The sequence below is a fragment of the Engystomops pustulosus genome, chromosome 3 (genome assembly GCF_040894005.1).
Source record: "Engystomops pustulosus chromosome 3, aEngPut4.maternal, whole genome shotgun sequence".
In the NCBI taxonomy this organism is placed as follows: Eukaryota; Metazoa; Chordata; class Amphibia; order Anura; family Leptodactylidae; genus Engystomops; species Engystomops pustulosus.
In genome coordinates, this window is record NC_092413.1 from 47,352,595 (window position 1) to 47,379,569 (window position 26,975).

General features: G+C 40.9%; 1 protein-coding gene across 8 annotated transcripts in view; it reads right to left on the reverse strand.

The window, feature by feature from the left end:
* Positions 1-26,975, reverse strand: part of NINL (ninein like) — an 81,950-nt gene that overhangs the window by 30,605 nt on the left and 24,370 nt on the right. For 4 of the 8 annotated variants that reach the window (XM_072140700.1, XM_072140701.1, XM_072140698.1 and 1 more), the window contains exons 2-11: positions 21,875-22,068; positions 20,826-20,925; positions 17,885-18,051; positions 7,924-7,990; positions 4,806-4,996; positions 4,324-4,464; positions 2,828-2,992; positions 2,324-2,460; positions 1,925-2,065; positions 583-757 (exon numbers count right to left, since the gene is read on the reverse strand). In XM_072140700.1, coding sequence (XP_071996801.1) covers positions 583-757; positions 1,925-2,065; positions 2,324-2,460; positions 2,828-2,992; positions 4,324-4,464; positions 4,806-4,996; positions 7,924-7,990; positions 17,885-18,051; positions 20,826-20,925; positions 21,875-22,057 — 1,467 coding nt within the window. In that variant the 5' untranslated portion in view covers positions 22,058-22,068. Of the gene's footprint in view, positions 1-582; positions 758-1,924; positions 2,066-2,323; positions 2,461-2,827; positions 2,993-4,323; positions 4,465-4,805; positions 4,997-7,923; positions 7,991-8,093; positions 8,310-8,771; positions 9,006-17,884; positions 18,052-20,825; positions 20,926-21,874; positions 22,069-26,975 lie in introns of those variants that run through there. The other 4 variants (XM_072140699.1, XM_072140704.1, XM_072140702.1 and 1 more) reach the window with 4 other exon arrangements.

Genomic DNA, 26,975 nt, shown 5'->3' on the forward strand with positions numbered 1-26,975 from the left:
CTACTTTCACACCATCACCCTGAGATCATAGGTTAAAAGTTATTTCACATTTCTGTAGATACGACTGTTCATTGTGTTTCACCGTTTTATCCAGAATGCCTAATATTAAGCATTTAGATAAACAGTGTATCGGTGTAGTTTCCTCTAAGATTTTGGAATTTTATATCCATACGGTGTGTAGTATTATGATTCTTCATGACAAAAGTATACTTTGCTAAAGTGTTAACAAAAGGGGTGCACTTTTTTTTTTTTTTAAATGGCAGAGAATCACCATAATTTTGTCGACCCACAAAACAATGTGGAACGGTACAATATTAATATGGGGGGAGAGGGGACACAATAGTAAAGTGGTCTCTGTTCGCCTCTACTTGCAGACAACATTAACAAAAGTTTTAGGTACTGTACAAACAGGGTATTTAAAATGAGCCTGGTTGTTAATGGGATTAAAAAAAAAAAAGGGTGCAAAAGTTGAAGAAGAAAAAAACTGTGATTTTAATGTTGTAGAATGTGAAATTAGTATCAACTACTAGGTTATTATTCATCACAAAGGTGTTCAGATGGGTCAAGCAGAGTATTTCTTGCCTTTATTGACAGGCTCAGTTTCTCTCTCAGAAAGGCTTCTTCCATCTGGAAATTAGAAAGATCCGTCTCCAGCTTTTTCTTCTGCTGCTCATACTGTTGTAGAAAATTATCTTTCTCAGTTTCCAGCTCAGTGCGAACCATGGAAAGGCGCTGCTTGTATTCCTGCTCCAAATCCCTGTGTATTATATTTTATTAGTTATTCATAATAGAAGTAATATAAAATGGTCACAATCTTACTGCAATGAAGAATTATGTCAAATATGGAGTAATATCAGATATAAAGTGGCATTCCGTTACAGAATGTTTTTTCATATTAACAGACCAACAGGAGAGGAGATTTGATGTTCCCCCAAGAGAAAAGAGTAGCTGGTCACACATGCACCTTGCTGCTCTATTCATTTTTTTGGCACTGCCAAGTGCAGTACTCATCTGATGGAAAATCTATCAATCAGCATGATAAACCAGGGAGACGTACTCATTGATCCAGGCACCATTAATAATGTAATATTCTTATATTTGTTATCCATGGCTTCCTTCCTTCATAATTTAAAGTGATGACAATGAGCCAGAAGGGCTCATAGAGTGGTGTAGATTCTCAGGCTGTTACAGTGTGCAAGGAGCACTTCCCTTCCCAGTGTGTGCTGGAACTTCCTCTGCTGCAGTGAGATTACAGCAGGAGAGGAAGTGCTGAGGGTGCAGTAGGGGAAGAGAGAGACAATGTAACAGCCTGTGAAGCTTTACCAAGGATTTTTAAAAGTAAGGAGGCCATGGATAACAAATATCATAAGATTACCACAGTCACCGTGCCTGGATTTATGGGAAAGTGCACGTTGTTTATCTATGCTTGATTGTGATTGTAGGTTTCCTTTAGGGCAAGTTCACATGTTCAGTTTTTCAGATGCCGCTTCTGATGTTCAAAACCGGAGTGGAGTGAAAAAATGATCTGAATGAGGCTTCAAAAACTGCCTCTGAAAAACTGGACATGTGATGTTCATTTTGGTGCAATTTAAGGCAACGCACATTATGGAATTATGAACCATTTGTACCCTCTGGTATGAGAAAATAGCATAGAAAGTTCCAATGTAAACTTAACCCAATATTCTAGATGGGAAGAGGTATGGTAAGGGTGTGGTAACTGCCTGATGGCATATGCATTCCTATGGAAATGCAAGCGATCGGTAACCAGAACCCGGTGTCTTGCATTGTTTTAATGCAAGACAACGGGTTCTGCTTAGTGATCGTGTGCCGAAGCCAGCCCCTATACCCTAGCACTGCGTTTGCAAACCCGCACCCAAAGGATAGAAGATGTATCAAGATAGTACACTACAGCACGATAACCCACTTGATCTTGCTCTCATTGAGACTCTCCATGACAGAGTTATGGTCATCCACTTCATCAGCCAGCTGTAGGTTCCTCTTTTCAGCTCTATCCAGATCCTGTTTAACTTTGTCTCTCTCTTTAATAATCTGTTCCTTTTGGCTCCTGCAAATAACATGGTCACAATAATAATACATTTTCAAGTTACAGCTGACATCCAATCTCATAGCCTGAGATTTTAATGGGCTTTTTCCATAAAAGAAGCAGGGTAGGGGATAAATGTGTGATTTGTGGGGGTCCAACCACTGGGACTATAGCAATCGTTATAACAGGGGGCGGCAAATCCCCTTATACTGTCCTATAGTGAATAGTACCAACAGTAACAGGGCCTATAATCCATGACCCAAACTGGATAGTACTTACTGCTGGTGATGTAGCTCATGCTTGTAGGAGGCCAACGTAGCAAGATAAATTCTGTTTTTTGTTGAAATAATCTCATTGTCTAAAGCAGTGGTGAGCTCCAAAAGGTTTACATGTTCCTCTACGTTGAAATCCAGACTCTAAAGGAAACACCACATGGGAAATATATAAAATATATAATAATAATAATTATAAGTGACTATTATTAAAAATAATAATAGTCACTTCCCCAAACTTTCATTGAAAAGTGGTCTTCTCAAAGATGGTGGCTTGTAAGAATAATAGCAGTTACAGTTACATGTTCTGGCTAAGTGGGTGGTGCTCTCAATTAGGGGGTCTATAGGAGATGTTTTACTATAGATGTGTATTTATTGCGAACAATCAGAAACCGCAAACTATATAAAAAATGACACAAAATAAAAGCTCTGGTTCCTCCCCACAACATACCACGTGTACAATGTGCAAGGCATGTCTTCCAGCAAATGTATAGTAGATTCAGCTCCTTACCATTAGTATATCTTTGCTGTCCTGAATTCCCTCCTCTTCCCATATGATCATGATCTGCTCCGGGTTTCCAAAACCACTTCCATCATCAATGCTGGAGAAAAGATGGAAGCCCCCATAGCCCGACAGTAGAGACTGTGAGGCGGTGTTATGGCTATTCTCTTCCACCTGCAAAGCACAGATAGAAAAATAAAGTGGAACAGATGCAAACTACCGTATTCTTCAACCTTTCATCACTGATAAACAGTTTTCTTATTACTTTAATCTCATTTTGTGGTCCTGTGATCACTGTGTCTTAGGAAGATTCTTAGTGTACGAGAAATGTCTCAGAGTAGCAAATATAAGTAGCATGTGTTTTTTGTTTCAATATATGAGGGCGGTTAGAAATGAAGACACCATTTTTTCAACATAGTCCCCTTTTAGAAAGATACACTTCTCCCAACTTTCCTGCCCTTTTTTTTAACCCCTCCAAAAAATACGATTTGTCAAACTCTCCAAAATGCACCTCTGTCTGGTGAGGACCTAGTTTGCGTTAAATTTGTTTTGTCTCGCGAGCCATTTCTTCATTTTAGGGAACAAGAAAAAGTTGCAGGGAGCCAGATCGGGTGAATATGGGGGATGGATGAATGTGCTGGTGCGTTATAATGTTGAAACAGCACCTTCTTTTTCACCAAATAGGGCCGTGTCTCCTTCAATTTTTTGTCGAAGTGGTACAATAACTCACTGTAGTATTGTCCAGTAATCGTTCATCCTTTTTCTAAAAAAATCCATGAGGATGACGCTGTTCGCATTCCAAAAAATCGTTGCCATGACCTTTCCGGCCGATGGGACCTCCTTCGCCTTCTTTGGAGCAGATTTACTGGGAGAAATCCAATGTTTTAATTGTTGCTTAGTTTCTGGTGTGTAATGATGAATCAACTTGATGCAAAAACTTCTTCGCACTGTTAGTGCTCTCCACATGAATGGGGGGAACTTACTTGATAGCTCTCCAAAAGCTTTTATGAAACTATAAGGCTGCATTCACACGTTCAGGTGTTCTGATGCAGTTTTAGAAGGCGTGGATTATAATGGGTGAGGATATATAATTGCGAGAGACTTCTCTTTTTTTTCTCCACTTTAAGTTTGGACATCAAAAACGGACATGCAATGTGCAATATGTGCAGCCCATGGGATAGGACCAACATACGGTCCCGTTTCCACCAGTTTGTGTGCAACTGAAACTAGCATAAGACATAGCCGTCCTTGACGTCTCACAGAAGTGTTTGGATGGGTGGCCAAGCATGCACATCGTCTAGCAACACACATTGCCCCGGAGCAGGAAAAAAAAAAAAAAAAAAAGAGTCTCTATGCTTTGTGTGGTACAGCAGGCACATCATTCAGATGGCACAGTTACAGGTCCCGACTGTCCCTGGCTCTATGCGCTGTGTTTTGCAGGGCAGAACTTCAGATTTGGTAATTGTGGAAACGGAAAGTAGAGCTTGATGTATATATCCACCTACCTGGTAAAGCTGGTGTTTCCTCTTTAGTGGGGTGGAGGCAGTAGGCAGCGGTGTGTGGCTGAACAATCCTGCTTGAAATTCCTGGAAGCTTACTCTCCCATCTCCGTCTCTGTCCAGCTTATGAAATAAGTCTTCAAGTTCCTGACAAGACACAAACAGTACAACAACATAAAACCAGGTGAAGTGAGACATGTAGCAGTATTTATATTTGTGGCTCGCTGTCTCTTATTTCTGGAGACCTCACATGCTGGGGACAATAGAAAAAGACTGCCAGATCCGCAAACTGGGACTGGAATTAGACCTTCACTATAATTTCCAGCCCGGTCACACACAACACCATGGAAAAATACATGGTGAGGTGTGCTAGCCAAAAAAAAAGAAAATGGCTAGCACATGTCACCTCCAATATATGGTCATGTGCACAAAAAAAAAAAAACACACACACCAGAGAATAAAAAGGAACAAAATGACACAGTTCATACCTCATCACAGAGATCTTCAAGTCCAATGTTCTTACACACAGTGGCAAGCTCTTGCTTGTTGAGGTATCCATTGTGTCCTACACCCAACTCCTCCCAGATGTCCCGCACCTGGTTTTCAGTCATATCACAATGAGCATTGGAAATTCTTCTGGGACCGTCAAAAAATCCTGGGTTCCATGTCCTCAGCTGTCCTAAAAAGGGTCAAATGTGTTATATATAACATATACTAATGCTGCTATATTAGTAACACAGTAACATACATTATATTTATTTAGAGACCAAATTAACAGTTTTCTTTGTAAGTTACTGCAGTTACTGAAACCAGAGTTAACAAGACTGCGTGTGAATTGAGGCCAATTGGTGTACATCCACACCTCTATTTTTGGTTAATGTTTAAATTACATGTTGTCCTACAAGGAACAAGAGCCCTCGCTATAGTTCCTACCTGGCCTGGGCGTCCATGTTTTGATGGCGATTATTGAAATGCTATAAAACCACAAGTAATGTTTATATGGAATTGTATTTTATTTTTAATAGGTGATAGATGTGCATAACTAAGTCATTTTCAATGGTCTTCTGAGCCCACTTGCCGATGACACACGGGACTATTGTTTGCGTCTTGTGAAACTGCACTTTTTTGTGCAGGTGGCATATCAAAGACTTGCAGACGACCCCTAGTTACAGACAGACCTCTCTTCCCAATGTGACCTCTGGTGAAGCTCTCTAGATGCTTTATTTTAGTCCCAGGCTGCAATGATCAGCGGTAATGAAGTTTTATTGATAATTCTTGTTCAGCACAAAATCAACTTAAGAACAAACCTAAAGAGCCTATCCTGTACATAACCCCAGGTCTGCCTGTATAGCATTCACAGTTAGGCTATGGTCACACACATGGTGCTTGAATCGTATTTAGAAATGCAATGCAAATGCCACAGGGAGAGGTTCTGCCCAATCTTTAATGAGCATGTGTAGTTTTGCATGTAAACAAAAAAAACACATGGAAAAAGGGTTATGGAGTGTATCATGGGATGGGATGTATCATGATGTGTCCACTGCACCCCACACATGCTGTGTCTGGAGGCAATCTGTAAGCGGCAGGGCAGTTGTACATTGAGCTGTAGGCGACACAGGCTATGGTCACCAGGTGTGGTGTAGCGTAAGGGGGAAATCTGAGACGCCATAAATTGCACTTATTTCAGGGTTTTTACATGAACTGCATTTGAGCCAAACTCCTCCAAAAGCAATACAAACGCTGTGTGTGAACAAGGCCTGAAGAGGATATTACATATAGATACGGTGTAAAAAAACTGATGAAATATGTTTGATTATGGCCCTACAGAGAGTGATCCTTATTGTTGTAAGGCCACTTGCTTTTGACAGTACGGTTATGCTTTGTTTTGTTTTCTTCTGTACTGATCCTTTAATTTAAAAACACTTATACAAATGAAAGCTTTCCTGTTTGTATCGGTCTTTCATCCATTTATGGGTACGATTACACGTGGTGTTAATGCATGCATTTCAAAATGCCCTTTAACAGCTGAAGAGAGATTTTCCCAATTCAATTGATAACACTTGTGTTTACAAAATGCATATGTTAACATTGTGTTAACACTTCTGTTTGTTAACGTGGAGTTAAATGCATTCACTGTTGCATTTTGTAAATGCAAATGTTAACATGAATTGAATTAGATAAATATCTCTAACTGTTGCAGTGCATTTTTAAATGTATGCATTTTTAAGCAGTCCATTAAAAAACACATGCATTTTTAAAACGCATGCGGTTTTTTGACCATTTTTGTCCTGCCAAACGCATGATAAATGGTCAAAAACAGATACTTTGTTAAACGGACTGAAAACACATGCTTAAAAAGGGACCAAAAACGCTACGTGTGGCATCACCCTGAGGCCGCGGTCACACGTGCTGCTAGCGTTGCGTTCATCTGCAATGCGATCGATAACCCGATCATGCATTGCATTCATCTGGAACTGCATATGCGATCGGGCCGAAGTCCGTCCCCTGTGGGCTAGCGGCGCCTTACAAACGCCACGCTAGAGGAATCTTCCATGCTAATGGAAGATTGATAAAAATTGTCAGATCTCATTCCGCTTTCTCTTAAATTATGTTTCTAAACGCAATTCAAGAGCACGGAGTCTCTAAAAAAGACCACGTTTAAGTGAATCAAAAATGCATATATTTCTTTTCCAATGTGGTTTTTAAGAATATGTAAATTATGGCCAAATCAAATCACAGTTATTTCATCAGTTTTTTGCTTAGGGCGATGCCATGCGTGGCGTTTCTGGTCCGTTTTTAAACATGTGCTTTTAGTCCGTTTAAAAATGAATGAGTTTTTAAAACGCATCCGTTTTTGACCATTTACAAAGAGTTTGGCTGCTTTGGACCGGTTTATCTACGAATACTGCTTAATCCATTTTAACAGACTGCTTAAAAACGGCATAAAAACGGGTTAAGAATGCATTAACGGTTGTGTTTAATTAGGCAAACCTCTCTTCAGCTGTTGCAATGAGTTTTTAAATGCATGCGTTAAATGCGACGTGCGACGGCACCCTCCTGGTTTAAGGGTGCGGTCACACGTCGTGTTTACTGCGTGCATTTAAAAAAGCATTGGAATAGCTGAAGAGTGATTTGCCTAAACAGCTGTTAAAACGTGCGTTTACAAAACGCAAAGGTTAACGCTTGCGTTAACAAACACATGTGTTAACCACAATATTAACACATGTGTTAACAATACGTTAACAGTTGTTTTTTGTAAACGCAAGTGTTAACAATTGTTTGATTAGGCAAATATTCATACAATATAAGGGTCTCATTCACAGCACCTTAAGACAGACAGAAATTCGGAAATGGATGCAAAATGTATCGCTAGCTGTCAATGTAGTTTGAACTTGAAGCACCTGCAACAATTTTCATTTCTCTCTTTTTTCAAAGTGTAAGACATTCCGGAGTCGGAGGTCAGAGGGCAATGTCATGCATATGTATTAGTCATTTCTAGCTGTCACACATTTCCCCATGGCTAGTACTACACTGCATATAATTCCTGAACAGCATAAACTCATTCAGCAGCGGTGCCTCATATCCCGTGAGAGTCACTTTACTTACCTTGTGCTTCAAAGTTTTCAATCTGAGGCTCCTTGGCGATTTCCGCTTCTTCATCCGACTTGAGGCTCTGAAGAAAGTGAAGAAAAGAGCACATGTGAGGCAGATTTCTGCATAAATGATCCAGGATGGAAATACACATAAAGGGAATAGAAAAAAAAAAAAAACCCTACCAGGCAGGAAGGCAGAGGGAGAAAAAAATAATCCTGTGCTGGGTTTAAGAATGTGCATTAACCTCCCAGAGAAAGACGGGGCCAAAGCAAACAAATGAAACCTCACAACTCTCTAACTTTTTACTGTTAAATCTCAACTGGATCCTAAAACCCCCAACTCACTATTAACCAGAAAGGCTTCCTCTGCGGTCAGCCCAAGTGAAACATTAAACCGGCTCTGGATTCTGGCAATGCTCATATTAACACATTCACTGACGACCAGGCTACAAGTCACTGCACAGAAAACATCCCATTCAAACTGAGTAAAAGCCATGGGTTCTGCATTGGGAGTGAGCTTAGGGTCAATCCACACACAAGTTACTATCTCCTTTAGCCATTGCATGAGGTTAATACGGAACTTGTGTGAATAATCTTATACATGGAACCTGCCAAAAAGTTTTGTTGTGTGAAATAGTGGGGGTGAGACTTTGGGTTGTACAGCAACAAATGCTCAAATTAGATTTCCATGTGCAGATTCTAATTTTGGTTGGGTTTGATTGCCATATCAGGATCTTGGATTGTCCATTTGTGGTCAAAACCGACCAGTTTCACACTGCTGGATTCTGGTCAGTATTTACCATCTGGAGTTTTAAAGAGAACCTGTCACCAGCAGTGCGCCTGTTAAACCCCTAAACATACCTTGTAGGGTGTAGTAAATGCTGTCTAGGTATATCCTTATAATGCTGGTGGGACGGCCGCATGCTGAAATATCACTTACATTCCAAGTAATCTACTAGTCAGGAGGACGGGCTTCGGGGTCCACTAGTCAAGCATGCACCCAGCCTCCGGCCAGGTGAGTCATCAAAACTCCGCCTACATTTCTCTTTTCAGGCAATTCCTGCCCTGCCTCCCCGTCCTCTGCAATCTCGTCCGAAATCCGGGACATGCTCAATGCATCTGTTATCTCCTCTCCGACCCTGCACGCAGAAGGAGAAACGCTCAGACCCCATGCGGCGACAAGGTCCTCCTTTCTCCCTCCGGATACGCACACGTTCAGTTCTGGCTGCTTAGCGTCCAGAACAGTCATCTCAGCCAGCACATGCAGTGAAATTTGACAGATCAAAGTCGTTTGTGTGAGGGCGCATTCACACCTTGCGTTAACACATGTGTTTTAAAGCGCATCAAAACAGCTGAGAAGAGATTTGCCTAATTACAATGCTGTCAACAATGCCTTTACCAAACACATGTGCTAACATGTTAACAAAAACATGTGTTAACATGATATTAACACATACATAAACATCGCTTTAACACATGCATTTTGTAAATACAACGTTGACAGCTATTTAGGTAAATCAGTCTTAGTTGTTGTCATGCGTTTCAAAACACATGCATTAACACCACATGTGAATGCACCTTGAAACTGGCTAAAAGTGGCATTTTTTTAACAGGTAAAACACTACCAACATATGTTATTACAGGAGGGTGCTGGCTATTGTGCCATGTTATCATATATTCCCCACCCGGGCTACAGCCCCATCACTCCTAGAGCTAATACCCATCACCACTTCATTAGAGGAGTGGTGGTCAATCAGGGATGGAAGAAGAGGATGGCTTAGGGGTGCGGTCACACATTCTGCTGTAATGCGTTTCAAACAAAATGCAAACAGAACAGCGAGGAGCTTGTGGCACAAGCCTTTCCCTGCTCCAATTGCATTGCGCTTCAAAACACATTGGGGCAGATTTATCAAGCAGTCTGAAAGTCAGAATATTTCCAGTTGCCCATGGCAACCAATCACAGCTCAGCTTTCATTTCACCAGTGCTCATGAATATTTTAAAGGGGAGCTGTGATTGGTTGCCATGGGCAATTGGAAATATTCTGACTTTCAGACTGCTTGATAAATCTGCCCCATTGACAGAATGGGGCACATTTACTGACCAGGTCCAGTCGCGACCCTGCGCGTTGTCCGTCAAGGAATCGGGTCTGCCGGGATTCACTAAGGTCGTGCACCCGTTATTCAGGAGGTGTCGCTGCTGCACCGAGGTCCGGCGGTGCTGATCTTGCGACACAATTCTTTTTTAAAATTCCGCGGTTTCTTCTAATCTGTCGGGTTGTCTGTTGGCCACACCCCCAGATTTGTTGCGGCGCCGATGTGCCACAATCTGATCCCGTGCGCCAAAACCCAGGGCAATTCCGCGCAAATCGGAAATATTCGGGAAAACCCAAGGGAATCGCGGCCGCAGGACCCTTAGTAAATGTGTGTGACCGGACCCTGAGCCAGAGGCCACGTTCTCACCCAGTGTTTTGCTTGTGATTTTAAACTCCATTGAAAAGCTACACTCGTTATCAGACATTTGGTTACCATTGCGTTTACTGCACGTTTTACTGAGGGTTCGGGCACATGTCACGTTTAACGCATGCATTTAAAAACGCATTGCAACAGCTGAAGATAGATTTGCCTAATTAAAAAGCTGTTAACACTTGTATTTAAAAGATGCGTTAACGCACACATGGGAAAAGACAGAGCATGCTCTATCTTTTCCCGGGTACAGTGCACTGTACGGCGGCGATTGTCTATGGGGACATATATGCGGTCACGTATACATCCCCACAGACGGGTGTGTGAAAGCACCCTAAGGCTGGCCCCACACGTAGCGCTTTGTCTGCGCTTGCAAACGCAAACAAAGTTGCGCCCAACGGGCGCAAAACGTAAAACACCAGCGGCTCGTTTCCGATCACAGGCGTTTCCATAGAAACACCAATGCGATCGGGCCGAGGCCCGACCCGGTGGGCGCGACTTTGTCTGCGTTTGTCCGTTTTTCATTGCACAATTTCGGAAAAACGGACAAAAACGCATGCGTTTTTAAAAAACTGATGCTTTTTTTAACGCATGCGTTTTTAACGATCTGAAAACGCACTTAGTAAAAACGGCCCAAAAACGCCATGTGTGTCTTCACCCTTAGGCTGGCGCCACACAGGGCGCTTTGTCTGCGCTTGCAAACGCAAACAAAGTCGCGCCCACCGGGGCGGGCCTCAGCCCGATCGCATCGGCGTTTCTATGGAAACGCCTGCGATCGGGAACGAGCCGCCGGTGTTTCGCGTTAAATTAACGCAAAACACCGGCGGCTCGTTCCCGATCGCAGGCGTTTCCATAGAAACGCCAATGCGATTGGGCCGAGGCCCGCCCCGGTGGGCGCGACTTTGTCTGCGTTTGCGTTTGCAAGCGCAGACAAAGCGCCCTGTGTGGCGCCAGCCTTAGGGTGCATTCACACACCCGTCTGTGGGGAGTTTCCCATGTTCTGATTTGTGCACCAAAACCAGGCCCCTTTAACTGTATTTTTTTATAATAAAAAAATCTCTTAAAGTAATAGTAGCTATAAGGCAATTCTGCACTGTTATCTTGTAATATTAGTAAAGCCTTGTCCTAAGAAGAAATACTTTTAGGGAAAAAAAAAGAAACATACAAAAGATGTGGTTAAAAAGTAATTATTTTCAGACATTGCTTGAATTTGTACAAAAAGTAATTGAAAGCACAACTTCTGTTCCAGCAATTTCAACTACAATACGTATTTGGACCCGCATACAAGTAACTTATTTACTCCACCCTTCTTACAATAAAAAGTAAAATGCTGAATTTGAAACTATGGTAACCCATTAGGAGAACAGACCCTTGGATTACTTTCCAGTAGGGAACTGGCTGTGCATATTTCTGGTGAAATTCACATAGAAATGAATAGAGAGCCACCTATGTACAGTAACCGCTCCACCCACCAAAGCTGCTAGATGCTAGAGGACCCAGATTTCCAATAGAACAGTCCCAAGGGTACAGTACAATACAAGGACGATTTTCTTCCACGATTCTCAACCTGAATTTGGCTTCTCTTCCAATCGCTCTGACTTGCAGAGATATTATTCCACACTCACTCAGGATGTGTTCACACATGGCTTTTAACGCATGCGTTTTAAAACGCAATGCAACAGCTGAAGAGAGATTTACCTAATTAAATTGCTGTTGACATTTGCATCTACAAAACAATGTAGTGACTTCCAGGAGACATCTCTGTATTCATCCACTTTTCCGGCGTCATCCATCTGACCAGAGCCACTTCTATTTCTACCTGATGGATATCTTGGGTTTGTGAAGATTACAACAAGATATATTTGGCCATATATATTTAGATGTAGATCAGCGTATTTATACTTTTCTATCTGTCATCATATAATGAGGTGAGAGTCTCTGGTGGTTATCAGCTTGCAGTGTTCATGTGGTGTATGTGCAGTTGAAACAAGAACTTTACATATACTATAAAAAAGACAAATATTTGTGTTTTTCCTCACCATCTGACATGAAACCTTTCCCTTTTAAGTTCAATTTAAGATTACCAAAATTATTCATATTTGGCATTAAAAATGCTCCCATGTTATTCTAGCATTTGGCATATATAAATGATTTTGGTAATCCCAATTGACCTTAAACGGGAAAGGTTTACTCTGATTTCATTAGAAACAAAAACAATTTGTGTTTTACAATAATGCCAAGCTGCTATATCCACAGTATCTCTGAAATCCAGGTCTTCTATTTGAGGTTAGTTTTTCGCTGCACTATTAGGGAGCTTTAAACAGTTTTCTCTTTTGTATACAATCCGGTTGGTTCCTTCTTGCTCTGGAAAAAGCTAAACTTGCAAAACAAAAAGTTGCGCACTGACGCTGTTGTCTGGCTGATTAAAATACAGAGCGCTTTATACTATACTATAGTATAAGCTGAGTTTTTCAGCCCAAAAAATGTGCTGAAAAAATTTACCTCGGCTTATACTCGAGTCAAGAAAATAAACAGTGTACTCGCCTCCCGACGCCCCCCGGCAGATCCTCTTCTATACAGCGATGTTCCGACATTGTCTCCATGTTCCATGCAGACTGTCGCAGGGATTGTGAAGTCAGTCGCTCGCTGACGTTCTATGTGCGCCAGTATCGGCACACACTGATGTCAACAGCGGACGTCATGGTGCCTGTGATGGATGTCAAAAGGGGAGTACACGGTTTGTTTTCTTACAGGCATTATATTGGGAGCAGGGGCTGCAGGCTATATACTACAGGGGGCTTGCTGGCTATATACCGGGGAGGCTGTGACCAATGCATTTGCCACCCCCAGTTTGTTAAAATTAGGGGTCTCGGCTTATACTCAAGTATATACGGCATTTTAAAAGATGTGAGTATAATTAAAACACTTTTATCTGCACCTTTCTACATAGTATCTACACTACCTTAAAAGCACAGTGAAAACCTTCCCTTAAATAGAAGGTTTCCAATATATTGTGGAGATGGCAGTGTGTTTTGTAACATATTCTAATTTCTTGTCAGATAATGAGAAAACCATGTATGAATGAATGAATGAATTAAATATTCTCATTGAATACTTTGTTCTATACAAAGTTGAATGTGCTGACAACAAAATCATCAATGGGAATCAAATTTATTAACCAATGGAGGCCTGGATTTGGAGTCACCCCACAAAATAAACCCCTTAAGGACGCAGCCATTTTGTAGCTTAAGGCTCAGTCCCAATTTTTGGATTCTGACCTGCGTCTCTTTATATGGTTATAACTTTTGAACACTTACTTATCAAAATGATTCTGAGACACAGAATCCCCACATGTTGTATTACATTTTAGTGGTAAATGTTGGCTGATTTTTTTTGTAAATAAACGAAAAACTTAAGAAAAAATGATGAATTTTTCGAAATTCAAAATCACAGCGTTTTCAGGCAGATAGATTTACCACCTAAATAAGTTGCTGAATAACATTTCCCATATACTGTATCTACTTTAAATTTTCATATTTTTTTAAATGTCTGGATAATTTATTTTGATGTCACACGGCTTACAAATCGAATATCGATTTTCCATATTTTCAGAATTGACCATTTTGGGGATAAATACCGTTTTGAATGAAATTTTACATATTTAGCATCTTAACCCCCTATATAACCAACCCATTTTCAAATCTATCAGAAACAGATTTTAGGAAGATCGTTAACCCCTTGAGATCTTCATTGTAATTGAATCAAAACGGAGGTGAAATTTAGAATGGTCAAATTTTGTTGGTTATACGTTCATTTAGCCCTAAAATTTACACAATTCCAAAAGATAAAAAGAGAAAACCCACCATACAATTTGTTCTACAATTTCTCCTGAGTACAGAGACCCCTCACATGTGGCCGTTATATGTTTTATGGGCGCACAGCAAGGCGCAGAAGGGACGAAGCACCCTGCAGCTGCCAGGATTTTAGTTTCCTCATTGGCCCCTTTTGCAGGCTATAAAATTTTCGCTTTTTCGTTATTGGGGCCACGTGACGGCATTTTTTTATTGCGGGATGAGATGCTTTTACCAGTGTTGCCATTTTGGGGTTGGTATCAACTATTGTTGAAAATTTAGGAACTTGTTTTTGAGGTCATGAGTAGAAAAGCATCAATTCTGTACTGGATTTTTTGAGGTTTTTTTTTTTTTCGTGTTCACCGTTTAGCCTAATAATCATGTTAGCTTTATTCTATGGGACGATACGATTACGGAGATACCAGACTTGAATATATTTTTTTACGTTTTACTAAATTTGTCAAATAAAACCGTAATGTGGGGAAAAATATCATTTTTGCATTGCCGTCTTCCAAGTGGCATAACATTTTTACTTTTTTGGCTACAAAGCTGGTTGATGGCTTGTTTTTTGCGGGAATAGGTAAAAATGATCATTTTTGGTGGGTTTTTAACAGTTTTTTTTTTACGGCGTGCATCGTTCGGGTTCAATAATGATTTATTTTTATTCTACAGGTTGTTACAGACGCAGTGATACTATATATGTGGGGTTTTTGTTATGATTTAGACTTTTTTAGGGGTTATATGTCTCTATGTATGTTATGGGGCTTATGGGCATTTTTATTGATTTATTTTTTTTTTACTTTTTCACTTTTCCACCATGGGACATAAACATGCAATCATCTGACGATTGTGGGGAAAAAGACCCCCCCAAAGGAATGTTATATGCCGCAGTCGTGCTGACCGCAGCATTTAACGGGTTGCACACCCGCGATCGAAGCCTACTCCGACCGCGGGTGTTACACTGGGCTGTCGGCTATATGTTACAGCCGGCACCCCGTGTTTCCCGATGCTGGTTCGGCATCATCTCAGCGGCGGATATATCCGCCACTGAGTGCTAAGTCACTGTGTGTGGCTAAGTATGTGTGTGGCCTCCGCGTGCCTGTATGACCTCCCTAAAACGCCCCATCAGGCTCCTGATAAGGTTGCAGATGATGTCCTGAGGGATCTCATAGATTAAAGCATCTGCAAAGTTCTGGACAGTCTGTGGTGACACGTTGGTGGATGGAGCGAGACACGATGTTCCAGATGTGCTCAATCGGATTCAGTTCTGGGGAATGAGCGCCCAGTCCATAGCTTCAATGCCTTCATCTTTGGAGGAACTGCTGACACACTTCAGCCACATGAGGTCTAGCATTGTCCTGCATTAGGAGGAACCCAGGGCCAGCCACATCATTAAATGGTCTCACAAGGATCTCATCTCGGTACCTAATGGCAGTTAGGCTACCTCTGGCGAGCACATGGAAGGCGGTGCAGCCCTCCAAAGAAATACCACCCCACACCATCACTGACCCACTGCCAAACCTGTCATGCTGAAGGAAGTTGCAGGCAGCAGATTGCTCTCCACAGCGCCTCCAGACTGGTCTGTCACATGTGCTCAGTGTGAACCTGCTTTCATCTGTGAAGAGCACAGGGCGTGCCAACCCCCATATGCATACGTCGGCCCTCATACCATCCTCATGGAGTCGCTTTCTAACCGTTTGTGCAGACACATGCACGTTTGTGGCTGCCGGAGGACATTTTGCAGGGCTCGGACAGCGCTCCTCATGTTCCACAAAGGTAGAGATATAGGTGCTGCTGCTTGGTTGTTACGCTGCTACGGCCCCCTCCATGTCTCCTGGTAGCACCTCCAGCCTCTGGACACTACGCTGGCAGACACAGCAAACCTTCTTGCCAAAGCTCGCATTGATGTACCATGCTGAATGAGCTGCACTGCCTGAGCCACTCGTGTGGGTCTGCGAGAGAATTTGCTTCTATGCAATATTACTTGTATAGAAGCAGTGAAAGAATCGCAGTGATACATCTCCCTTTATAATATATATTTATATATATACACACACACAAACATTTACAATATGGCACAATATGGACTGGACATGTGCCATGGGCACTGGAATAAGAAAAACAATCTGTGTGGTCTGGTATCAAGTGTTTGGCACAAGAACAAAACTCAACCATTGCGCCAGAGGAGTCTTTTTGTTTTTTGTCTAGCAGCATATTTTGTTCTCCTTTCTTTTCCTCACACGTTGCTTCTGTGTGAAGAGATAGAGAATAGCAAAAAGACTTGCTGTCAAAATAAAAAACATGGTGTTTTTTAAAGAGCCTTATTTGACACTAATAGGTAGGGTACCTACATATGGATATATTTATATATTTAGTTCCAATGACTAAAACATTTACCTAATTTATAGGGAAATACCTAATTTTTCTGTATTGCAGTTTTGTGTGTGATGTAAAGCACCACCAAGCTCACACTGTCTATGCTGCCACCTTGTGGAATTATTATGAAAAGTAAAGGAGTGCAGAAGTCAATACTAGAGCAGTGATGGTCCATTTCCTACTTGTGTCACTTTTTGATTGCCAATAATATAGTAAATAAATAATCAAAATCAGTTGAAGTACAGAAAAAAAAGGTACACAAGATAAGGGAACTTCTATATAGACTAGGCGGATATATAAAACATACAAGTCATAGGTAAACTGCAAGCTGTATGTGACATAACTCACAAAAATCACCATGAAACTCCATGTTTATGTGAACATGGTCTAAATGAACCTTTTTGATGGGCATTTATAGTGTCCTGACCACCACGCTGTAAGCTAACACAAGATGTTTTGATGCTATTGGCCTAAAGCAAGATCATGTTTTCATGCTGCCATATTTTTATGTTTCAGATTTTTTTTTATCTCTCTGCCTTCCAAAGATAGCACTATTTTTTTTAGTATCTTTCTGATTATAAATTTCTGATCTAATAATTTCTGTAAAGAGCTTGTTTTAGTGACAAAATATAGTTTTATTAATCCATACAAATGTACTGGGAGGATGGTAAACAAGTTGAATGGGGTTGGGGGTAGTTGGAAAACTTTCTTAAAAGTTTCCATGCTATTCACTTTTATTCAGCATTATCCTAAAAAAAGTACTTTGAGTTCTTTACTAGATGACCATTGTAAGACAATCACAGGGCATCAGCTTCTGTAGGGTAGTTTTTATGATGAGTCAAAATTGGACATTCCAGCAAGTCTCCGCCCACGTGACTCCTTTCATTATATTTAAATTCTTTGCTCAAAGATCTTTTTCTGCATAATACAACATTTCCCAGAACATAGAAAGACATCCTTGTAACAGGATGGTGGTGGCTTGTGGAACTATAACCTTAAATTTCTCTTTAAATGTGCAGATCTCTTCTTCCTTTTAGCTGTATCATCGTCTGTAATGCTCAGGATATAGTAAGACTGCACCCTGGTCATGGTGACATGGTAACTAGCCTACCAGCTCACATGTATGCTTTACAGTTCCAGCATTTACTCATCTACTGTTATAGTTTTATCATCATAAAAATTAAGTAATTGAAAATTATTTTCACATAAAATATCTAAAATCAAAATTCCTGAATATAGAAACCTCATTGATAAATACTCAAACACACAATAAAACCTTCCCACCTCTACACTCTCCAATGATGATGACCGTCTCAGCTGGCTTTTCCTTTGGTCCTTATCGTGCAAATATTTGTTGGTCTCATTTTCAACAGCTTCACGCTCAGGATGTGTACGTCGGCCATATCTCTTGTTCCCTTTTACAAATTTTGGTTGCACCTCTTCAGGAACTGCTACAAAAATAAGAAGGTGATTTTACCAAAATTAATCTTTATAACGACTTATGAGACAGTTCAGTTTATCTCAATAACAACACCCATTTCCTGACACTTGAAACTAGGGCCCCTTTCACACAAAAAAGTATGATTTTTCCAGATCTGTATCTTCTCTTCCCATTTTCTAAACCTTAAGGCTACATTCACACGAACATATGGGGGGCGTATGTACAGCCGACATATTTACAGCGTATATACGTCCCCCATACACTTCTATGGCCTCACAGCGCCGTATGGGAGCGGCACCATTCCGTAGCCGATAGAAAGATAGGACATTATCCTATCTTTACACGGAATACAGTGCTGTGTGCTGTATATTCCTATGGAGAGGAGCGGGGGTGAGCTGCTCCTCTCCGCAGCACCCATGTATGCCTGCCGTACTATGGTACGGCGGGCATATATCGTGTGAATGTAGCCCAACACTGACAAAATGGAATTCATAATCTTTCCTCCACCTAACACATCCCTCCCACTAGACCGAACTGTAACAATCCATGGCTCCACATTCTCTCCGGTCCCTAAAGTCCGCTGCCTTGGAGTCATCTTTGACTCTGCCTTATCCTTTAAGCCACAGATACAGGCCCTTACTACGACCTGCAACCTCCATCTCAAGAACATCTCTGGCATTCGACCCTTCCTCAATCCAGAGTTTACAAAGCTACTGGTCCATGTAATCATCATCTTCTACTTGGACTACTGCAACCTTCTCTGTGGTCTCACAGCTAGCTCTCTAACGCCCCTTCAATCCATCCTTAACTACTGCTCGGCTAATCCACCTGTCTCCTCATTTCTCCTCTGCATCTCTTCTCTCTCCACTGGTTACCTATTTCAGAGAGAATTCAATTTAAAATACTAACCCCCAACTTACAGAGCCGTCCACAACCTGTCCCCTGCTTATATTTCTGAACTTATAAGCCAATACTGTCCCAGATGTAATCTTCATTCCTCACCGGACCTTCAGCTTCACTCTATTACTATCCGCTCTTCTCACAAACGCATCCAGGACTTCTCCTGTGCATCTCCCATACTCTGGAACTCTATACCAAAATTTGTCAGACTGTCCTCCACTTTCCAAACCTGTGCCAGGTGAGGCATGTTAACTTTTTACTGACTTAAAGAAGTGATGAACAGTCCTCTCCCTTAGAAACCCAGGCGTGACAGAGGGCATGAATACAACACCTTGTCTGTTTGTATAGCATTAGCATTGCACTGCCTTATCTAGATCTCCAGCAGTACAAACAAAGTTGTCATTCATTTTCCTAACATCTAATGACAATGAGATGACCCCCCGTGATCTTTGCATTTAAAGGAAACCTGTAAACTGAATTGGCCTAATTAACCACCACTAATATGTTAAACAATTCCAGATTTTTCCCTTTGTTCCTTTCATAACCCAATGTGGTGTATTCATCTTGAAAATCAACTTTTGAGTGAGATGTAAAATGCTATATAAAGTCATGGGACTGGAGAGTTTAGCTCTGAATTCAAGCTCTCTTTGCCTCAAAATCCCTCATCCACTGTAATTGACCATCTGGCTTCCAGCGACATCGGTATCCAGAAGTCATAGGTCCATAGTGTCAATCACAAGGGAAGGGGCACTCTTGCTTGGATTCAGTGCTAAACTCTCCACCCTCATGATTTAGTACAACATTTTATTTCTTACTTCAAAGTCGATTTTCCAGATGATGCCACCACAATGAGCCATGACAGAAACATAATCTGGAAGCTATTCAGCTGCTTAACAACATACAGTTAGTCCATTAATAGGTCCATTTGCTCGGACGGGTTCCCTTTAAGATAACCAAGATGGCAAAAAGAAAAAAAAAAAACTTGTAGCAATTCAGGATTTTGTTTTATATTGAGAGTTGCCAAAAAAGACACCTAAAATGATAATATAAGTCTAACATATACCTTATATACTTGAGTATAAGCCTAGTTTTTCAGCACAAAAAATGTGCTGAAAAAACCCAAACTCGGCTTATACTCGAGTCAAAAAAATAAATATATCTAAACTCACCTTTCCGGTGACCCCTGTATATCTTCTGTGCGATCTGTCCGGCAGCAGCGGCAGGCTATATACACTGGGTCAGGGTCTGGCAGGCTATATACACTGGGTCAGGGTCTGGCAGGCTATATACACTGGGTCAGGGTCTGGCAGGCTATATACACTGGGTCAGGGTCTGGCAGGCTATATACACTGGGTCAGGGTCTGGCAGGCTATATACACTGGGTCAGGGTATGGCAGGCTATATACACTGGGGCAGGGTCTGGCAGGCTATATACACTGGGGCAGGGTCTGGCAGGCTATATACACTGGGGCAGGGTCTGGCAGGCTATATACACTGGGGCAGGGTCTGGCAGGCTATATACACTGGGGCAGGGTCTGGCAGGCTATATACACTGGGGCAGGGTCTGGCAGGCTATATACACTGGGGCAGGGTCTGGCAGGCTATATACACTGGGGCAGAGCCTGGCTGGCTATATACTGGGGAGGCTGTGACCAATGCATTTCCCACCCGAGTCAATAGGTTTTCCCAGTATTTTGTGGTAAAATTAGTGGCCTCGGCTTATACTCGGGTCGGCTTATACTCGAGTATATACGGTATATTAAAAAAAATATATATTAAAAATAATATATATATATATATATATATATATATATATATATATATATATATATATATATATATATATATATATATATATATATATATATATATATATAATCTTACCCGGCTCTAAATAACTACTTTCGTCATCGTCAGAGATGCTGATGTCAATAGTTGAGGAGAGGACAGCCACAAATCCTTCTTTAAACTCTTCAAAATTGACCTACAAAAAAAAAAAAATAATAATATATATATATTTTCCCAATGGTTTCAGCTACCGTACTCCAACTAGACCTTTTGAGGGCTATTTGGTAAACTCTGGTGTACAGTATATCATGACAGCCCAATAAGCTGATCTGTGTCGGTGCTAGGTGTCAGACCTTAAAGGACATTTACCACGGTGATGCAGGACTGTATGCAAATGAGCCTGAGAGGCTCCAGACTCCATTAACACCTATGGAGCCTGGTGCCCCTCAGGCCCATTGCATCCTGGTGGTAGATTCCCTTTAAGCAATCTTATATTGAGGACCTATTGTATGAAAATACTCCAAGGTATCTATTCATATTAGGTCTCTTTCACGTGAACGTATACTCGCCCAGCCTCCGTACCGCCATTCGCTGGAAAGAGAAAGAGAAAGCTCTGCTCACTCCTCCCCACTCTATAGTGAGGTATGGCCCCCGACTATAAAACACAGGATAAGATAGAGTCTGCTCTATCGTACAGTTTGACGGCAGACGTTGTGCTCACTGTACCGTAGTCGCCTATGGTAATGTATATAAATACATCATCACAACGTCCGTCTGAAAGGGACCTTAGTATGTGTATTAGAAGAGCTGTCTGAAGGGGTCAAAATATACATATATTGGATGTTTGGCTGAAGCGGTCGAAATATACATGTATTGGATGTTGGATGTTTGGCTTAGTAACTCCACAGCCTGCTCACAATTAGAATAGTTTACATTGTTATATACTTTTTCTTGTAAATGTACACACACGAGCTGTGAGCTCCCTCTATAGGTGGCCAATGCAAAGTTTTAAACTTTTTTTTCCAATTATATAGTGGGATGTGGCAGGACTAAACTCAGAACAAAACTATACCTCCTGTACTGCCCCAGCCTACAGATATAAAAGTTTATGGATGTACATGTTCAGTTCTGGAAGGCAGACTTACTCTGGCAAGCAGATCATTTCCTAGAAGCGTTTGCAGTAGCAGAGGGAGTTGTGTTTCTAGATGGAGCTTGTGACACAGGTCTGTCAGCTCATCTTTGTCCAAGTATCCAGTGCCCGTGGTGTCACAGCTCTTGAAAACCTCTTGAAGCTGGGACACATATTTGTTCTCCTCTTCCTGGTCCATCCCATAGCAAACTGTAAAAGACATTTTAAGGGTGTTGATTACATTTTCTCAAGTAGGAACCTACCGTACAATAAGAGGACTAGAATGCTACAAAAGGCTAAGTGATCGAGAATAAGAAAACCAATTGTACTGGGATTCACACATTGTTCTTTGGACCACCACAGCATTAGATGTCAAGTATCAGCTTTTCATGTACTCAATGGCCGACGTGTCCAGACAAGCTTATTGCACCAGTAAGGACACTTTGCTTTAGAAATATTGTAGGAGGTGATAAGGAAACACTTTGAAAATAATAAATGAGGCGGCATAATGTGACTGTAAGTTAAGATGTTGAATACAATACATTCTAATGCCACCTGCCTGCCTTTTCATGGTTGGTATGAGAGGTATGCACAGTAGACTAGTACAATACAGCAAATATGAAGACACATCAAGTATGGGGGCGCATTCAGACAGACAAAGTGGTGCCCAGACATGTGCTGTGGGTGTTGGCTACATTCTGATATCCCGATCTTGGTTCACCGAAACAGAATTTACAGAGTAATAATAATGACGCGACTTGCTACAGGTTTGCAGTGTGGTACACACACAGCATCATGAAAGTATAGAACAGTAGAAGCCATCATAGTCATCTGTGAGGCCTTCCTCTGTGATGGAAATCATGCTTCTGACTTCAGGAGATCTGGTTCTTGATGCAATTACAGTAAAGGGGGCTTTATGAGGAAGAGAGAGCTTGACTTCAGTGTTAAAATCTCTGCCTCCAATTTACATCTCATTTCCAAGTAGATTTTCTCCATGATGCCACCACACTGGGACAGGAAACAAACATGATCTGGAAGGTGTTCGACTGCTTGACAACATACTGATAGTGATTTATTAGTTCCGTTTCTGCTGACAGGTTCCCTTTAAATTCTGGTAAAAAATCTGCCATGTCTGAACAGTGTCACAGGATTTATGAAGTAAATGAATAGTGAAAAATACATTTCTTTTATAGTTACATATCATGTGACATAATACTTTGTGCAGCATGTAAATCTCTACAGCTGGTTATAGAGGACTGTGACATGAAGCAGAGGGAATGTTTTCTCTGTAATTCAGCTTCTATTTTAAGTGAATCTGTATGTTGTGAATGCTGGGTCAGCACATTCTTTCATCAAGCAATGCCCAAAATTGATGTAGTGAAAAAGTAAAAAAACAAAACAAAACACAAACCTAATACCAGTTTACTTTAAAAAAAAACTGTGGGTGTTAGGAAACTTTTAAAACATCCTTTTTTCTGCCAACACACATGTTAACTTAAAAGTAGGATTTCTACTTTATGACATGTAGGAGGTATTCATTAGGTGTTGGAATCTCTTCTTTTTATGAAACATCCCCCTAAACTAATTATTTCATACACTTTGATTGAAAAAACATAACTAGAAGCATTTTTTTTTAAATGTAAGCCAACTTTACCATTATGGACCCAAGTCTTCTGTATACAGGTGTAATGGACCCAAACATAAAACAGGTTGTGGATCCTCTGTGCTATATAATCGATTTGGCTTTGGGCAAATCCCAAGGGCTTTATCCAGTTGACCCCGTTGGATATGGAATTTGGCTGAGGGGGAGACACACAGTGCAACTCCTGATTAGGCGACGCATAGGGTCAAAACAGAACACAGCAGATAAGCACACCTTATCTAAGTACATTAGACCAACAATGCTCAGGCACCTCCACATTAACACCAGCCATTTTAGGGGCCAGCACATCTCTAAGGACCCAGCAGCCATTATGCTGCAACTAATAGGGAGCAGCAGAACTACAGCACCTGTGCCTACCAAAGCAGCCATCCAGGGTGGGCATCTGCACAATACAGCAGACACCCTTTGTTAATACCCACCAATTATGACAGTTATGTGTCAAGGTCGCATTCACCCCTCTGGTTAGTCTCCTGCTGCTTTTGCTTTTCAAGGCTCCCAGGCCTGTTGTAGTTATCCCTATTACACCTGCCAGAGGTTTATTAACCAAATGCACATAAAAGCAAAATCATAAATATTTTACGCACCCCTCTGTTCAAAAATCTTTGATGATCCCATAGAATAAATGGCAAATTAGCTCCATTACACCCAAGTATAGAAAAAATAGGTCACAGTAAATGGGTATACAATTTTCCAATGATTTTAATAATGTACTATACTATATAAATGTGATATCTCGTTGATCGTAGTTAACCAAACATTAAAATGGATGGACAGAAAGTATACATACAAGTTTTCCTAGTTGTGACAAGCGCCAGAATCCCCTAGTAGGGCATCAATGGCTATAACTCTCCACACGCCTACACGGTGGCCTTAATTGGCAAACTCTCTGTAAGGAGAACGCTTACTCCCTCACCCTAGTCAACAGCTTCTCACTCTGCTAAACCTGCGACATGGAAACAGTGCTGTCTACAGTTGGGAATCTGTTACTTCAGGTTTGGCTTTAATCCCACATCATGTCATTAGGCTTTCCGAAAGTCATGCTTGATGATAAGAGGGGGATGCCTTACAAGGTAGCTAAGAGGCATTGTTTTCCTTATCCCATCCTGGAAAACTTATTTATACATTTCCCAAAATCCCCTAGTTGAGCATCAATGGCTATAAACCTCCACATGCCTGCAAGACCGCCTTATGTGGCAAACTCTCCATAAGGAAAACTTTTGCTCCCCGACCCTCGGACAGAAAGTAAAAGCCATAAAAACAAAGCCGTTAAAAGGAAATCTACCATTTAAAAAAGAAAAAAAAATGCTAATTATGCATGCCCTCGCATGATGTGTCCACTTTAAATAAGTGAAGGACAGCGCTGGAATCAACATCAAGAGGAGTATAGGCGAGTATCTGTACATCTCACTTTTTAAATGGTATATTTCACTTTAGAAAATGGAATAGTTCCTTTTTTTTTTTTAATAGCAACACATTTGATATTTTTAGCAGACATCCAGAAAATAGAACAGCTCATCTTTTCCAACAAAACTACGTATTTAACATGCTGCTCAGTATCTCCCTGCTCTATAACATGCTGCCTGTATTTAAATGCTTCAGGATCTCCACCAAGCAGATGATTCCAAACCCATCAATGCTGAGAGCATAGCTGACCTCTTTCTAAAGCTCAGTGATAAAATAATTAAATAGATACCCGAGACCAGTAACACTAGGCAAAAAATAAGGTGCATATCAGGATTCACAACAAACAGGGTCTGATTTAGCGTGAAAGGAAAGGTGGAGGAGGTCGCCTAACTTAGCTTAATGCATCCCAACACTCATTATATGTGGACTTCAATGGTGGTCTCATGGCCTTACATATCGGTGCACCATTTTCTGTTGTCTTTTCTTGGTGATTTCCCAGTACTACCCAAATGATGCAAGGGGTTAAGAAGAATACAATATGCCTACTCCTTATGTTTGTTTTGAAAGTAGACATGTATTAACCCAAGGCGGAAACATTTATCTGTAAAGCAACCCAAAAAATTATGTGGGGCTCTTAAGAGAAATATCCTTGTGACACCAATACAATGTAAAGAAATGGCAGAGCATGGAATTGTAGACTCCTCGTTCTGCCATTTAGAGTGGAACTAGATATAAAGGTGCCCATCAATTTGCTTGAGGACCATGAAATACCAAATTCGTCCATTGGTAGGGTCCAAAGAAATAATGGTCAGACGTGTATTGAAATGACAGCCTTTCGGTTCCTCCAGGAAGGTGAGGTACTGGTAGAATCCCACATGACAATATACAGTAATGGGAAATATTTCATAGCTGAGAACTTGAGCACTGACACGGCCGGATGAATGCAAACCACAGTTATGCAAACACAAGGAAAAGCTTATCAGGATATATTAGTGTAATGTTAGTCAATATTCAGCTCATCAAAGAACAATCCTCTTGGCCTTCGGCCCGGGCAGGTTTCAACATGTCCAGTAACTTGTATGGAAAGAAAATCTTCATATTATTTAAGATTGTTGAGCCTCAACATGGTTGCCACACGTCACTTTGCATGTTGTGAATATTATATATCCGCTTGGATGATTTCCTAAAGTACTTAAATAATAAACAAAATGGTTGCACAATTCAGATAAATTTAGCATTTTTTTTTAAACCTCCACGTGTTCTTTTAACAAAAGGTGCCCACACCTTCATATCAGGTATAATAGGACTATACAATCTGTTATCAAACAACTTATAAAATCTTATCCTATTAAATAGTAATACATTTTTCAAATAAAAGAGAAATACATTTGCAAAGGGCACAAGGCCACTGGACAATATTCTATATTTAGGATCCAAAAGCACCCAAGGGCCAGTTTCATAGAAATAGATCCACAAGATCCAGTAACACCACTCAGGCTTCCTTGGACCAAAGCTCATTTAAAATGGACTGAAGCAAAATAGAAACCTTCAGATTAAACACAAAATTCTTTTTGGAAACCATGGGTGCTGTGTCCTGACTGGTCATCCTGCTTGTTATCAGTGCACCTTCTAAACCCACATCTCCGATGGTATGGGATAACACAAGTGCCCATGGAAAGGGCAGCCGACGCATTTGTGCCCCTTATGTTCATCTGTGCTGTTGGGAATAGGTCTGAGATATATATATATATATATATATATTTTATATGCAGTAACACACTAACTATAGATACAAAACACTGACTCACTGCCTCTGCAGCTCCATCACTTACAGCAATAGAGGCAGATGGTGATGCTCCTTACTATATGGTTCCACTGAATCAGATATCTATTTAGTTAATGCAAGTGCAGCTTTCACTGACCTGTAGCTATAGGCCATGCACTACATTGGTATTTACCAAGTAATATTGGTATTGTCCAATCACTTGTGTTATAAAGAGACATCTTCTCACATATCAGAGACATTAGAGTAAAAATATAGCTCAATAAA